This window comes from Nicotiana tabacum, chromosome 5 (assembly GCF_000715075.1).
Source record: "Nicotiana tabacum cultivar K326 chromosome 5, ASM71507v2, whole genome shotgun sequence".
Taxonomy (NCBI): Eukaryota; Viridiplantae; Streptophyta; class Magnoliopsida; order Solanales; family Solanaceae; genus Nicotiana; species Nicotiana tabacum.
This window is the reverse complement of record NC_134084.1, coordinates 124581392-124598897: the sequence shown is the minus strand read 5'-3', so window position 1 is coordinate 124598897 and position 17506 is coordinate 124581392. Positions and strand designations below refer to the sequence as shown.

At 38.9% G+C, this 17506-nt stretch overlaps 1 protein-coding gene across 1 annotated transcript; it reads left to right on the top strand.

The window, feature by feature from the left end:
• Nucleotides 1-4560: 4560 nt before the first annotated feature.
• Nucleotides 4561-7629, top strand: LOC107782737 (growth-regulating factor 3-like). The gene is made up of 4 exons (XM_016603667.2): nt 4561-4899; nt 4984-5178; nt 5908-6217; nt 7034-7629. Exons 1-4 carry the CDS (start codon nt 4713-4715, stop codon nt 7437-7439), a joined length of 1098 nt encoding a protein of 365 aa, XP_016459153.1. The 5' UTR covers nt 4561-4712; the 3' UTR covers nt 7440-7629.
• The last annotated feature ends 9877 nt before the right edge of the window (nt 7630-17506 follow it).

Here is a 17506-nt window from a genome sequence, read left to right as displayed (position 1 = left end):
TCCTCGCTGAGGGATCGAGCACTGGGATTCTCCCTCAGCCGCTCGTGCATCTCACGGCACCTGTTGCGATAGCGTCGATACTTCTCCAACATCTTCAAGAAAATCTTGCCCGAATGTCGGCCCTGTGCATACTCTCCGCTTCCACCATGTATGTCTGATAAGCGAGAAGATGGGTTAAAGCCATATCACCAAGAAAAACGAGAGAAATACAAAAGGGAAAAGTGTAATGTACCCTCAGGCCAATAGCGGCTACTTCATTCATCAAGTTGCTATTAGGAACGTTTCAGAGAGCCTCTTTCTTGGCAGCGGAGCACAAATGTCGAACTGCGGTGCCAAATCCTCCGTGTCCCGAGGAGATTAAGATTCGAAGAGATCTCAAGAATACGGGCCGGGCCTCCTGCACGAACCACTGAGTGGGTAATACCCCCCTCAAACATCTTAACGTCATCAGGATTGAGGTCCGACTCGGATTCATAGTCGTCGACCACAACGCCCTTTCCTCTTTCAGCAGCTGAGGAGGAAGCACGACTAAGAACGGAGGACGAAGGTACGTCCGAAACCCTAACAGCGGCCTCTGAAATCTAGCCCCCCATCACGGTAGGTTACTGATCAAAGGCAGTGGCAGGAATCTCCGTCGACGGGGCAGATACGACGGCTGGCTCCATCTCTATGGGCGGAGTGGTGTCAATCCCCGCCCCAGATCCTGTCAAGGGAGAGTCGTCTAGGTGTATTACAGTTGGAGGGGCTGTCTCGAATTCCACTCGTCGCCTCTTGGACGGCCCTTTTTTTTCCTCAGCACAGGGAGATTCACCCGTCAGACGAGCGACACGAGTCGGGACCTCAATCTGAGAAGTGGCCTCCGCAGGAATAACCACAACTGCAAACTCAACTGGAGCAGCCCTCGATGAAGACCGAGCGGTAAATGCTGCAACAGGGCGAGCAAACGATGCAAGCTGACGAAAAGCTAACGGAGGAGCCCTCGCTCTCCGCACTCTCCCTGGCATCGACGAACAATACATAAGAAACTAAGTAAAAAGAGAGGAAAAACAACAAATAGAAACGACATCTCACCTGTAAGGGGCTTGCGTCCAAATTTCTCATAAAAGATCAACTATGTGCGAATCCCCACCGTATGGGGAAGGATGACACTCACCCACTCGCAGATACCTTCGACAGATGGAGGGAGCGATTTCTCAGTTGCAAAGACATAATAAGGTTTAATACTGTAAAAGAAAGTGATCGGGCATCTCACCGACTAAAAACATAAGAAACTTACGTGCAAAGTTCCACTTCTCAGGAATCCCGTTGGATCTGCCACAATGTGCTCGGTCCGCACATAGAAATAATTCTCGTAGAAACGACGGTTAGTCCTGTCGTCCATCTTCACCACCAGACTCTTCGACCCTCGAGGACGCCTGTGGATCATCGTGCCACGAATAAGTTGAGGGGCGAAGATACTGAGCATGTGATCCAAAGTGATCTCACGACCGGCGAGTTCCACGAACTTGAGCAATATAAGAAACAACTTTTACGGTGAAAGTTGGGCGGGACATACCTCGTAAAAATGACAGAAATCCACCACCAACAGAGGGAGAGGAAGCATGTATCCGATGAGAAACGAGTAGGCATAGAACACGCAGTACCAGGGGGGTCAAAATGGACTATGCCGTTCCCTACCGCCGACCGCATGTCAACATAATTGGGGATTCCCTACCTAGCTTTCAACTCTACAATGTCTTCCTCTTTTATAACAGAGGGGACAGGTTCTGGCTCCACCCCGGCACGATTGTAGAAGTCGGTCAATTCTCTCCCAGGACGAGGCAAGATCTCAACTACCGACAGGACCTCATCGTCTTCCACCACTTCTGCCCTCCAGTGGTCGGAACAACATTTTTCGATGCCGGAAATGTGACAGGGAGAACAGTGCGAGAGGAATCACCAGCCATTTTGTCAAGGTGGTGTGGCAAAAAGACAATGGAAAGAAAGGATGAAAGTTTTCAGTCAACTGAGGGCGAATGAAAATTCAAAGTATCCGGAAGAAAGTACATTTGTAGAATTCTTTCAAGCAAAGGGCAAAGAAGTGTGTCAATCGAATGATGTGTTCCTTCTATTTAAAGGAGACATAAGCCTCCCAAGCACGAAAACCAAGAGTCGCCAATCGAATCTGATAGGGCACGAAACATTTCGGTTCTCCAAGAACGTGTGTCATAATGGCGGCAACCACGAAACAACGCTTTAATGCCAAACGACATTTCGGTTCTGAAACTGCCGCAACGGTCCAAAGATATCGAAAGAACGTCATCATCTCACTTGAAACCTAAAAAAGCATAACCAAGGAACAAGCAGTCAGATTTCTCTCGAATTCGTAGCAATCATGATCCGTCTGCCTGGCCCGACAGGGGACGACCCCGACAGACGAAGGGAGTAACTGTATTGGTCAAAATTTGACCGCTGCTGTCAAGATGACCAACGTCCCGTCCAGGAAGCAAGGCAGTGAAAGACGACATGGCCTATTCCACATTCAGCATTCCGGATACCCGTCGAGCCAGAAGAAACGACGACGACCAAGACAGACATAATATAAGAGAACGTCGGACCAAGTAAGATAGAAAAGTCCCATGACTATGTATAGGAAGGGAAAACCTTCGGTTAAGGTGGCTTTGGACTTTTTCCCCTCTCTGAGTTCTCTCTTCTGTAATCTTCGTAATAAAAAGAAGAACGAAGCATTCTCAAGAAAAAAACATGTAAAGCAACCTCCCCCATTGATTAATGAGAGCCACAATGAAGAGTTTCAATAAGATAGATTACCTCTATTTCATCTCATATACTATTTTTTTCGATTAATTCATTGATCTGGAATTTATTATGTTTAACTAAGATTTACTCCTTCATTTTTTTTAATTAATTTATTCAAAAGGTTCCAATATCTTTTGAGTCAAACAACCACGAGAGGTAGGGAGGTTATTTCCGGGAGACCCTAAACTCCAAACTCCAAACTCCAAAGTGAAAAATTAAATTTGTAAATGAAATTTGAGCTCCTCTCCTCGTCTTCCTCCATCTGACCAAAACTTTGCTACTGCTTATGAAATTTAGACGAAGTCTGAATATATGGCTGAAATAGAACTTGCAATTGTCAGCTCCTTAATATTTTCTCTTTCTGTCTTTCACATTCTCTCATGTTTCAGTTCTTGACTCGTAGCCAAAATAAAATGGTGAAAAAGTTGGCGTTGTTGAGCCCCAAACAGAAGGCCCCAGAACTCAGCCTCGAAATTCTATTCATTAGTCATAACTGCTTTTTTAGAGTTCACTTTCCAATACTTACAGCTACCGACAGAGATGCACAAAGAGTCTGCAGAAGCTTACAACCTAAATATTTTTTTAATTTATTTTTTGTGTGTCGTGTTCTTTAATCTTCTTTTCTCTCAACTGTCTTGTCTGTCTTTCTCTCAAGTGCCTATAGCTTACCCTTTTTCATTTCTTTTACTTTTCTCAAGTGCTTACTGGCTCAAGATTTTCTTTTTTGCTTTATGTATCCGTTTTAAATTCCAAGTAATTTCAGTTTTTGTCGGTAACAAACAATAACAATAACAATAACAATAATAATAACAATAACAACAACCACATATTCAGTATAATTTTACAAGTTAGGTCTGAAGGAATAATGAATATGCAACTTTAAACTTGAGGCGGAGCTAGCTTATGAGGTATGAGTTCGGTCGATCCCGTCACTTTTGCTGAAATATTGTATTTATATTAAAAAATTTCTTAAATATATACAATTATTTAAATGTAAATCCAGTAACTAGTACGAGTTAAATTCAGAACCCATAAATTTTAACTTACGGCTTCGCCTTTATTTTAACCCTATCTTATAGTATAAAGGCTGTTTCAGATAGACTCTCAGCTCAAGACGAATACGCATGGAGGAAGACATGCAAAAGCAAAAGAGTCATAGAAAATTTTTGATAGTAAAATTAATTAAAAGAAAAATCTCTCCTTTACATGTGTTTTTTCCGAGGATTCAAACTCAAATTTTTAATTAAGATCGATCGCTATACTTTTTGACTTACTTAAGGGAAATTATTTCTAATAAGGGGTTTGTTAATCCAGCATAATTGTCTCGAATTTTAATTTTTCTTATGGTTCGGCCATTCATCAGAACGCACTAGCTGGATTATTTGAATTTGTATTGTAGAATGTTTATTATGTGTTAATACTCAATATCAAAGAAAATTTCACGTTGAAAGTTGGGGCATGATGTTCTTCATTCAGTTTTTTTTTTATACTGTACATAACTTCAATTTTAGAAGAAAAGCTTAATTAATTACCAAAAAAAATTTAAAGTCAAGACTGCTGATTACTAGCGGTTTTTTATATTTACAATTTCATGGTAAAAAGATAGCTTGATGCACAAGTTATTGTGCATTGACGCAAAATCAGAAAAAAGACCACATTTCAAGAGGTTAAAGTAGATTAGTAGTATCCGTAAAACTAGATACCGATAAATGCATGTGGTTAATGGTATATTAAAGGCATAATTCCACTTTTGCAGGGTTTCGTCACTGCAAAAAGCTTCTCCAAACTTTCTCTTCAAAGTTCGCTTTCACTCCCTCACATTAATATGCATCTTATCTTCATACCACTAATAAAACCATAACAATAAAAGCCAAAACAAAAAAATCCCATCTCTCTCTCTCTCTCTCTCTCTCTCTATGGACTTCAATCTGAAGCAATGGAGAAACAAGCAACATGAGTCAGAAGAAGAAGAAACACCAACTTCTTCTGCAAAAATACCAAGAGACTTCGACTCTGTTTCTGATTCTGCTCTTCCATTGTTTGTATCTCAACCAACTACTAAATTGTCAGATTCAACAACCACTACTCCTACCAAATTTCCCAGTAAGAATTAATAAAGTTTCTTTTTTTTCTTGCTTACAAGTTCAGTTTTGAGTATTTTTTTTGTTTTTGCTTTTGTTGGAATAGGGATGGAGAGTAGTTACTTCAGTTTGGGCCAGTGGCAGGAGCTTGAACTACAGGCTTTGATATATAGACATTTTATAGCGGGTGCACCTGTTCCTCCTGAACTCCTACATCTTGTTAAGAAAAGCATTATCACTTCTCCTTCTTCATATTATTTCTCTCATCCCTTTCAACACTATCCTCATTACCAGCAAGCCTGTAAGTTATTAACTGTTTTCTTTTTCAGTTTAGTTCAAGTGTTATACTTGGGAAAATTATGATCTTGTCTTCTCTTCATTTTGGTTTTTGTGTGTGTTGCAATTTTCTTGGTTTTTAAACTTTGGAAAATGTAAATGCTTCCTAAATTTCTGTTCTTGATGTATGTCTTCAAAACCTTATTACTTTGAATTATTAACACAATATAAAAGCCTTTAGTAACATAAAATTCTTTTTCAGAAGTATTTTCTTTACATACTTTTTGGACCAATTTTTTCCCTTAAAGAAACAAATCCAAATCCAAATGCCTTCATGTGGTTGATATGAAATTATTCTTAATATACAGGTATAAGCTTAGGTTAATGAGCTCAACCGATCTGTACTTCTACTGCATTCCAAGAATATTTCTGGCATATTTTTGTTGTAAATGATGTTTTCATTCAAAGTTTAACTTTAGACTATTTCACCTATAATATAATTATATTGAACTACGAATGGCAGTCTTGGATGTAACTCTTCCCGGAACCTGCGTTGAACTCAGAATGAGCTGCCCTTTAATATAACTAACTATATTTATCTGTCCATAAAAAAGTAGGATTATTAACCTGGAAAATAAGACTAGATTAGCTGCTACTATATATTAATTAAATCATTTCATTTATATTTTCTACTTGAGCTCAAAGAAAAGAAAGAAGCGACTAATCAAAACTTTTTATGTAAATTTCATTGAAGTGATGCAATCGGGAAGAGCAGCAATGGATCCAGAACCAGGGAGGTGTCGTAGAACAGATGGGAAGAAATGGAGGTGTTCAAGGGATGTAGTGGCTGGCCAGAAATACTGCGAGCGCCACGTTCATCGTGGCCGCAGCCGTTCAAGAAAGCCTGTGGAAATTCCCACACCTGCCATTAATGGTGGTAAACTCAACACTAGTACTAATGTTTCTCATCAAAACTTGCCAGGCCATTCTGCTGCTACGTCTACTCCTCATTTTTCTCTATCTCTACCTTCACCTTCCATTCATACTCTTCATCTCAATCAAAGGTATACATATCTTTTGTTCATTATTTCTGCAGTTTATTAGGGCTTTTTTATTACTTATTATTCGTCCTATTCATTGTTTTTTCAGTACTAACTCATTTTCTCAGTGCAAAGTGTTACTTTGTGCAGATTCTCTTTACTGGTTTTTGCAAAAGAGAGATGACAAGAAGTTCAATTATGCATTAAAGCATTGAACTTTACTTTTTTCTTAAAAGGACCAATAAATATCCTCCATTATCTCTTCTTCCCCATCCTCTCTTTTTTTCCCTACCACCTCCAAAGAGACATATTTGTATATATAACTGTTAAGTGTTACTTGTCTCCCAACAGGGAGAAAATCTATGTTAAACCTTGATCAAATAATTCCATTTTCTCTAAGTTCCTTTATCCTATTTTTTTCCTTTTTGACTTATTGATTGAAAGGGTCCACTTTTCTTGGATTTTTAGAATCTGTTTAAGATTGTTTTGGCCCACTTTCATTTTCTTTCTAGGTACCCCACAGGGTGCTGCTTTTTTGTTGTGGGTAATAGGATTTCACCCTATCCAATTATTATGCTCATCGAGAAAAACACTGGTTTTTAAACTAATAGTCGAAAAATATATTATATTTTTTGTATTATATTTTTGTATTATATACAAAAAAAATATTCAAATTTTATTCATTTTTTGCCGCTACCGGATATGAATAACATTGATCTTTGCCTATCTTTCTTTGTGCATTAAAAAGGTCCCCCTATGTACTAGATGTTTGTTGCAGCTTTTTACTTCAATTTGTCCCGTGCTTGATTTGGGCTGGGATGTCATGATGTTGATTTGTAGGCCAACTGAGTCCAAAAAGGGTCCACTAGAAGCCCAAAAAGATGTATCTGCTGATGGTAAATCTAGTGGCCAAATCCTACGCCAATTTTTTGATGATTGGCCTAGCCAACTTCAAGAAGTTGACAATGTTGGAAGCAACTCAAGCTCAGTAGCTTCTGCTACCAGCCTTTCCATTTCAATGCCCGGAAACCCATCGTCCGACTTCTCGTTGAAGCTCTCGACCGGGAACGGCTATGAATCCAGCCCTCAAGTCAGTAATGTTGAACGATCTACATGGCGAACATCAATGGGTGGTGGGCCACTAGCCGAGGCCTTAAGGTCATCGACGACTAACTCGTCCCCAACCAGCGTTTTGCATCAGTTGTCACGAGGTAGCACGTCGGAGGCCAGCTATATTAGCACTTGATATTGCTAGTGTCGTGTTGATTTTTCATGACAAAGGACGTGTTTTTTTGGACTTTGTTGGTTTTTTGTTTCCTTGCTTGTGCTGTTGTTTATTGTTCATTTGCATTTGAGTATTCACTAACTATCAGCTGTACAAATTCTCAAGGAATGTGGTGTGTGTTATTGGTTTGAGTTGGTTTTATATCATGAATGCTTTGGCTATTTTATAGACCAAAGATGTGCATTTTGGTTAACTTTACTGTCAATTTGATGTATAAATGGCTGATCTTTAATTATTATTCTAGTTTTGGAAAGTATTTAGAAAATGAGCTTCGACCCTTGTAGCTCTTCAGGGATTTTTCTATCAGATTGGTTGAGCTTATGCTGTATTCTACCTATATTGTTAAGGAAACTACCACCTATGTCCATTTATAAGTAGCTCATTATAAAAGTTGGCCAATTCATAAAATATTACTAATATAAGCCAAATATTACTAATATTAGCCAATTAGCTATTTGTAGCAAAAAAAATATTAAATTTTTGCTTTGTTTTTAGTGGATGTTATTAGAATAGATTGGGGACAATTTAAGGAGCTTGAATCTCGGTTTTGGGATGATTTGGTGAAGTTTTGAGGTGGTTTGAATTACAAATTCGAAGTAAAAACTGAACACGAAAAAAAATGATATGTGTATCACATGTATCATTTGTCTATCACATATGTATCATATTTGTATCAATTGTGTATCACATGTATATCCATGTATACCTGTGTGTGAGATACATGCATGATACATGTTTGATACATGTGTCGCAGAAGAATTTTTTTGAACTCGATTTAATTACGAATTTTGATACAAAACTAGTCCAAATCACCTCCAATCTTCCTCAAATTGTTTATATTGACTTATCTATATATTTTCAATGAATTTCAACTATACACATTGAAAAAGTTCCTTTTTTGCTTAGATTTTTGGAATATTGTATACACCTTCTATAGTTTGATACATGTTCCATAAAATTTTCTTTCTGTCTTGCATCTAATGTTGCTAATCACACTTAAAAATATAGAAGGTGATTTTTGCATGTAATTCATTGAGAGAAAGAACCCTGTTTATTAGATTTTTTAATTTTTATATGTACTTGGCTAGTTTTGGTAAGTCTATAACTAATGGCTAGAGGTTGATAAGTTGAGACTTATTTGTGACATTTGTGTAAGTTTCCCTATTGTTAATTATTCACAAATTCTACCCAATTGACATGATTTGTGCTTGTTCAATTGTTCATCAAACTCTACTAGATTGGCGTAACTTTGTATTATCTGCAATCAACTTATCTGTTAAATTATTTATCAAACTCTACTTGAATGTCATAATTTTAGTACTTGTTCAATAAAATGTTCTTCAAAATTGTAATTCTGAAATGAACTCAAAGTTGAAAGAAACCCTCCAAATACCAACACAAATTATTCACATTCACCAATTTGATCAAATAATACCAAATTCAGAAGACATACTTTGTCTTCTTCAACACTTTCTAAAGATGAATAATGGAATTTTGAGATTTTTAAAGTAATCATTAAATCATTGTTTAAATTAACAGTTTAAGCATATATAATCAAGACTCAGACGGTTTTAACGGTAATTAATCATTATCAAAATTGTAACCCCAAACAAGAATTTTAAGCTTCCAAAATTGGTATTCTTGGTGAAGAAGAAGAAGAGATGGAGAAGAAGGAGCTAAAGGAGCAAAGAATCAGAATCTATTTATTGAATACCGTCAATTATAAGGACATTCAACTAAGACCAGTCTCATTTAAGGATACACCGTACAATTTTCTGGTTCCCATAATAAATTAGGTCCCCCTCGAACCTCCCTCATGGCCCAAATTAATGGACAAGACTACGGCTTCTTTTACCTTCAAGTTATCTGTCACGCCCCGAACCTGGGGGACGAGACCGACACCCAGTGCCTCACCTATTCTTGCGTAGCAACTTGCAACTAAGGGACTCTGAACATATGATGTCATACTTTGGCCATGGGCCACATTGCAAGACAACTGCGAATGCTGACTAAATCTCAATATAAAACTAAGCCGACAAGGCCGTCATAATTATTACAGCTGACAAACCAATCAAATATACATACAAGGCCTGCAAGCATGACATACTGTACTAAACTGACATGATATGTCTACAAGCCTCTACTGATGGATATACTATGATCGGAACAGCTCCCCGACCTACTCATAACATATATACATATATATACAAGATGTACATAAGGCTCTAGACCTGGCAACTCCGAAAGGCATGGAGCTTACCGATCAAGCTGGACTCGGGCAACACATAATGAGGAGGTATACCCGTCTGTCTGTCTCAACCTGCACGCATGAAATGCAGCGCCCCTAAAGAAGGGACGTTAGTACAAAATGATGTACCGAGTATGTAAGGCAATATACTGAAAGCTGAAACTGAACTGATAATATAAGAACTGAAAGTAACTGGGAGTCAAAGAAAATCTAAAGATATGCTCACCTGCTGATACTGACTCTATTCTCTCAATATAGTAAGTAAAATAGTTGTCCGGCCTTATAAGGCTCGGTATATATATATAACTGCTCTGCCATAGTAGGCTCGCTTATAGGCGCTCGGCCGTACTAGGCTTTGTATCTCGGCTAACTGGGCTCGCCTGGCATCGCTCATAGGTGCTCGGCCATGGCATGCTCGGTATGTAACTTACTATCTGATCAGAGGTTGTCCAATAGGGGACTGCCCATCGATTATAGCTCGATAATAATAAAAATACTTTAATACTGTATATATAAACTCTCTGCTCTCTTGACTGTGAGAAGAAAATACTCAATTGAATATGAAATCCCGATGAGGAGAATATTGTAACTTACAAAACTAGAAAAATATACGTAACTTGCGAGACTAACAAAATATACGTAAATTCCGGGATATGAATTGTTCTTTATGCCTCGTTATCAAACTTGTATAATGACGAGATCATGCAAAATGAAATAAGGTCTTAGCCTTAACATACCTGGAGTAGGAAAAAGTCAGTATGATATTCCTGGAAAAGATTGTATCGTACTCCCTTAGAATCGCAAAATCTCACGTTGCTAATATGCTAATAATTCTCGTTGGAATTATTTGGTGTAGGAATTGGTTGAATAATCATGTTGCTACTATTTTGTAGTAATTTTCACGAAATTGGTAACAATTACTAACAAAGTCACCTTACAAATCTTCAAACTTCACATCTGATTGCCTATATGGTTTTGTATGGAAAGACTTAGAGTTGATGTGTCTTATATATAATGAATTAAGTTGCCACCTAATGAGAAATGACTAAGAGTCATTTGCTCAAGGAGTGGCTTGCTGCCACGTGGGGTTGGGGTTGGGGGTAAGGGTGGGAAATTATAATCTTTATCCATTTATTAAGTAATTAGGTAATGTCCCGTTACCCGGTAATTAACCAATTACCCGCATAATTAAGAATTGTCTAAAATTACTTAAAATTCTACTTATTTTTAATACACACGTTATATATCTTACTATCATGGTCATGTGGTACGTTGTATGGTACTAGTCCATAAATATTGGGTATTAACGCTCGGCCCGTATTTTATCCCAACATGCCAAACTTGGACGAAAATTTATTTTCTTTGACTTGCTTCCCCTCTCACCTTCATGAATTTACTCATCACTTGCTTGAAATAGCATAAACTTATAATCTCCAAATAATTTTTTCTTTGGACTGATGTCAATTACCTTACGACAAATTCAACGTACAATACTACAGGGTGAAATATCGTCGTAATTTAATACTGTGAAGCGTAATATTATCATAATGTAATACTGCAATGCGTAACATCATCGTAATATTGAAGGATGTAACATCATTCCCTCCTTTGGAAAATTCGTCCTCGAATGTTGACTGATGCTTTTATCATCTTCATAACTTATAGCTCTTGTGAATACCTTAATACTCTCCTTGCCATTTAAGTAGTTGTTCTGTGAATAACTCCAAAGGCCAGGGCATTCCCCCCTTTAGGCCTCTTTCTCACGCCATGACTTGTGATCGAATTCCTTCGAATCTCATAATTGTTGCCTTCTGTCATGCAGCCTCTACGATACTGACCTTGTTAGTGTGCCTATGCGACTCTTCTCCCCTTTTTCCTCCAACTTTTAGCCAATCTCTAGGCCTTACTTTGTAAACATATACAAGGCTTAATAGGATGACTCTCTGGGCATCTATAGGTGTACTGAATTTCTTCGCTCGGTGCTTTGTAGAACTTACGAATATGGCTATATCTTATTTCATAGACCTGGTTATCCATTCGTATGACTCTACTGCATCTATGTAGGTCATACTATACCATAATTCTTACTTCGATTTATCGTTAGTGAGGTCTGCAACCAACTCCAGGTTACTCTCGTTGCTTATCCTTAAGACTGATGGTCTAATCTCATCTCATACTGTTGAACTTTTATCCATCTATTGTTGATTCACCTTAATGTTGATTCATCATCTACCACTGATAACTTGATTTTTTATGTAACACCGCCGCTAGGGCTCGCGTCTCATCAGGGACATCTGGAGTAATTAGATTGATCCACCTAGGGGTGATACTATACTTCAATAATCGTACTTTATAGCATCCCAATGTGATTCATCCTATGGGGGTTATTCTAATCTCGTAGAACCCATTAAAATTTCAAATCATTACTCAAGCGAAGGCCCAAACATCATCCTTTATTTATCACAATTACACCCTCATTCTGCTACCAGGGAAACATTCTATTTCTTCTAAATGCTACTAGTCTTGGACTCATTTGAGTTCATTCAGGCTATATTAAGCTTTCTATAACTTAGAGGAACCATCGGCTCCTTTGTTTTTATGGGCTTAATTCTGAGGACTTATCAATTTTTGTCACCTTCTCACTTGCCTTTTTCTTATCCTTATTCTCGTCTTTCTAAAACCTTGTCGTACTATCATACTTTAGCTTGCGATCGGTTCCCTTATGCTTTTCTGGAACATCAAGCGAGACATCATATCGTCTCTAACTCTCCTATTTCTTTCTTAACTAGACCCCTCGATACTTAGAAACCATAGGCTATAAGATATGCCACTGACGATGTCGCTATCATTCTTGGATATTGAATCCCCGCGCTTCTAGCCTTCTATCCGAAGTATGGACTATTCACAACCTTCTGCAATTGAGTATCTCGTACGTTGTTTACCTTTACCTAACTTACTTTAAAGTCTCGCATCGCATCTTCTATATCATTCATGACCTTCCTTCCATATAGGTAGAATTCACATCCACAACTTGAACTTCTATTATAATACTAGCACCTTTTTACAAGATTCGTTGAGAGCTTAATACTGACTTCTGATAAGGCTGGTATTCTTCTAACTGGACCTCTGATATTAAGAGTGACTCTGCAATATTCTCAATCCCTATGTCCATAATTTTCTGGGTTCAAAATCAAACTTCTGATTTACTTAGTTGATATAACTCTTTAGCTTCATCTTTCCTCTGATCAACCTTTATGTAGGCTTAAGCTATCTTCTGATCTGTGGCTCATGGTGTTAGTTATTACTTTTAGCCTTTCATGGCGTTATGAAATATCCATGATACAATTCTTTTAACAATTATATCCTTTGTTTATGACCCGGGCTCAATTCTTCCTTTTAACTTATACTGGAACCTTCTATGACTGTATGATTGTCAATATATATGCTGCATGGATAATACTCCAAACTCTTAAGTGCGTTCATAACATAACCAACTCTGGTTCATTGATCGAATGATTCCTTTCGTTCTATCTTAGCTTTCTTTAAACATAGGCTATTACTCTTCCTAGTCTTTCTGCCCCTTGTTGCATCCATACTTAGCTTATCTTAGTGACCACATATATTGGAATTTCCATACAACTCATATGATCCTGAATCTTACTTCTGATTTAACTCCCCTTTCATTAGCCCTAGTAGGTGCCACTTCCTTATGGAGTGCATACAATATTGTTTTGAGACTGTTGTTATAAGATTATTTACTCTTTAGGTCACTGAGTTTAGGTTGAAGCCTTCTTTCTTATTTTCTTTAGCTAGTCTTTCATTGTAGTACTTAGTGAGGACCCTATGACTCTTGTAAAGCTTCAAGCTTATTACATCATATACTTGACAGAATTTTTGATGCCCCTCCTCGCCTATAATTATCCGCGGTTACTTACCTCCACGCCCTTGTGCTTGTAGGGTTGCTTCTGAACTGATATTTTGACTGCCTTACCAGTGGCAATTTCTTTTATCCCCGTAATACTTATGCGGTACCTTTAACTACCCCAACTCCTATTTGAATATATCTTAAGTATTATAATGACATTACTGCGAGGCTGAATTCTCTATGTTGAGGTTTACTATATTTATCTTGCATGATCTGCTGATTTGTCTGTAACTTCTTGTCTAGTCATGACTAAGCTCTTCCTGAATCAACTACTAACTACTCGCCGGCCCATTCTCATATCCATATTCCGCGTAATCTTTCTTGGATTATTTCCTTGTATTAACTTACCTCACGTACTGGCTCCTTATCTATCAATAACATCCCGGGCAGGAACCCTTACTTCCTTTTCTTGACATCGTGCTTACATAACGTTATGAAATCGTAGCATATATGTAGGATTTGGATAAGTGAAATCCCATCCTTTTTCATCATCAGTGACCCTTACTCGCCTTGCGGTAATCCTTTTGTACCAAAAATAACAAAATTCCTCACTCGCGATGGTGACACTTAGTGTAACTGGCACATACAGTCCCTTAAGCTTAACTTTACTCATTTTCCTTACTTTAGGGAAACGTCTACCTGAATGACCATTCTCTGAATTCATCATGGATCTTCTTCTATTGTCCATTCTATTGTTGCCGGAATGCAATATGAAATTCTCATGATGCTGACTATTATCAAATCACTCAGTTCCTAATTCATGTTTAGTTTATCTTGTTCACCAGTCCATACTGATTTCTATTACTCTAAGGTCTAACTTTTCCTTCTGTTAATCACGTTAGAGTCGCGAACCTATTCCTCGAAATGAGGATGTGACTGTATGACCTATACTCTTTTGTTGTCTTAAGGCCCATCACCTCTCGTCTCTTTCTTCATTTGACTATAGATTCTGTAACACTCTACCATTGCCATCCATGTATCACACCTCACTCATAATGCCTCATTATCCCTCTTCGTACTTCCCTGCTAATATTTCTATCTATCACATTATTCTGAAAATTCGAACAAAACATCCTTTTGCTTTTAATTCCCCTTGCTCCATCCATTGGCTCTTTGAATTTCCAAACATTCTTTCTCTACTAGGGACGGAGCCAAACCAAGGTAATATTTACCCCTTCCAGGATTCCAGTGCACGTCTTTATAGTACTCATATCTAGCTGTACTATTTTAGAGTGCACTATCTAGGTATCTCTCAAGGAGATATATTATCACCTTTGTAATATCCTTCGGAAATGTCAATTAACGCAAATAGTCTATCCACCATTTTGGGTCACTCTAACCCCAGCCGGATCCTGATACCTGTCCCTCTCTTATACTTATTTTGTTATCTCATAGGACATAAATGAGATGGGTACAACCAATTGTACATACCTTTGTTACTATTGAAGATAACGCAAAATGCTTATATCTCCCCCTTGAGTTGAAAGTATCGATAATCTTCATTAACTGGGTACCTTATACCCTTTTTCACCTTGCTTCTTTTACATGCTGGAACTTATGTCTACTTTCTGATTCTCTTTTTCCTTTTTATCACGAAAGTGGATAGGAATTCTTGCTTTAGGGATCCTTATCAAGAAGCTTACACATCTTAGTATACACATAGTCTGCTGAAAACTTCATATTTATCCATCATAAGCATGATGCAAAAATCGAGTTGTTCTAACTCAACTCTTCCACAACTATATCTCTTACCAACTGTCTTTCTAGGTGTAGGCATCGTTGATAAGTTAGGATTTTAGCATGTTTTATGCCCCTACTTGCCTATGCTTTGATCATATATTGTTGCAAAATAGTCCTAAAAGGCTCACAAGTTGTGCTTGATCGTAGGTTTGATCGATAAAGTGACGAAATGTCAAAGATCGGCTCAAAAAGGAGTGAAACCTGCTCAAGTATCAAAGACCAAGAAATATTGAGAAAAGAAGGCCTAGTTCGGACCGCGCAAAGTGGAATGCGGCCGCACTAAGTAGTTCAGAGAGTTGGTGAATCAGGACTAGAAGAAGCGCGACCGCGGTACACATCTCGCGGTCTGCGGTGAAGGCTCTACGGCCGCACTACTCTTTTGTGCGGTCCGCGGTCATGAGGTTCAGAGAGATTAAGTTTGCAAAGTCAGTGCCATGCGATCCGCGGTCGTGGTTGCGCGGACCGCGCCAGCTCCCTCTGCGATCGCGGTCGTTGTTGCGCAGACCGCACCAGCTCCCTCCGCGGCCGCGATCTGTTCTATGCGGTCCGCAATGTCCAAGTTTAGAGAAGGAGAAGGAAGCCCAGTGCGGTAGCAGTCCATTTAACGCGGCCCGTACTGACCCCGCAGGGGTATTTTTGTCCAATTTTTCCAGCCTAGTATAAATAGAACATTTTACCATTTTTTAGGTATTGAGACATATCAGACAACAGCTGCGGTCTTATTTTGTAGCCAGCAACGTGATAGCGGGGGAGGAGGTAGAGGATCTAGAACAAGATGAGGTCTTATCTCAAGTTCCACGGAGAGGACCGAAATGCCAATGTAAATGCAAATGAGAACAACAATATTCCAGACCCTCTCTGGAACCGCCGAGAGTGGCTCCCAGAGTTTTACCAAATCAAGGATACGCCAGTGCTATTGTTCCTCCCCGAATTTGGGCGGGGAACTTTCAAATCACAAATGTTATGTTGACCTTGCTCGAGCAAAGAGGGTATTTCATGGGCATCTCCGATCAAAATGCCTACAAGCACTTGAAGGGGTTCGTGGATACATGCTGGGGTAATGAGCAGACAAACGTGTCTGAAGATGCGTTGAGATTGAGGCTTTTCCCGTTCTCTCTTCGGGGTAAAGCATTGGATTGGTTAGAAAGGCTTCCAAATCGTTCTATCACAACATGGGATGAATTGGCGTATAAATTTATTGCCAAGTTCTTTTTTCCAAGTCATATGGCGGCTCTTCGGGATGAAATTCTAGCCTTCAAGCAGGAGCCAACGGAACCTTTGCACGAGATATGGGAAAGATATAGAACAATGGTGAAAGAGTGCCCTGATAACGACATGACCGAGGCCATGATTCAACAAACCTTTTATCGGGGCATCAACACCACGAATCAATGCATTGTGAACCAATTGGACGGAGGGAACTTTATGAAACTTTCTTACCAAGAGGCATGTGATGTACTTGATGAAATGGCCGACACATCTTCGGCATGGCAAAGCTTAGCAAATGTGCCCCAAGGTGACCCTACGGTCATCCATTTGCACAAGGAATTGCACGATTATGTCCAAGCTCTTGTCGAGCTTACAACAACTATGAATCAATTGGCAAAGGCGCAATTGCAACAAGTCCAAAACCCGCGCCAAGTCAATGCAATGGAAGGTGTTTCTATGTTGAAAAGGAGGCAAAGAAGGTAACATCCTCAAGGTAATTGTGAAAAATATGACAACAACAACGATGGTGGTGGTTATTCAAATGAGTGCTATGATGATCAAAGCAAAGAGGTCCAATATGTCAATAACTACCAAGGGAATAGAGGCAACTCTTCGAATCAACAATGGCGTCCTCAAAGAAATTAGGGTAATCAACAACAAGGCGGAGGTAATTGGAATAACAACAATCAACAACAAGGTGGTGACAATTGGAATAACAACAACCAAAACAGCAATTGGGGTAATCAAAACAACCAAGAGAATTGGAATGGTAATAACAATAATTGGAGCAACGACAACAATCAAGGAGGGTGGAACAATAGCGGCAACCAAGGAAACCGGGGGCAAGGCTTTCAAAGGCCCCCATGTACCAACAACCGAACAATCCACCCCCCTTTCCTTCTCAAG

Coding starts and splice junctions, on each gene's coding strand:
- LOC107782737 (XM_016603667.2), top strand. CDS start 4,713: ATGGACTTCAATCTGAAGCAATGGAGAAACAAGCAACATGAGTCAGAA. Junction 4,900..4,983: donor TACTCCTACCAAATTTCCCA/GTAAGAATTAAT, acceptor TTGTTGGAATAG/GGATGGAGAGTAGTTACTTC. Junction 6,218..7,033: donor ACTCTTCATCTCAATCAAAG/GTATACATATCT, acceptor GTTGATTTGTAG/GCCAACTGAGTCCAAAAAGG.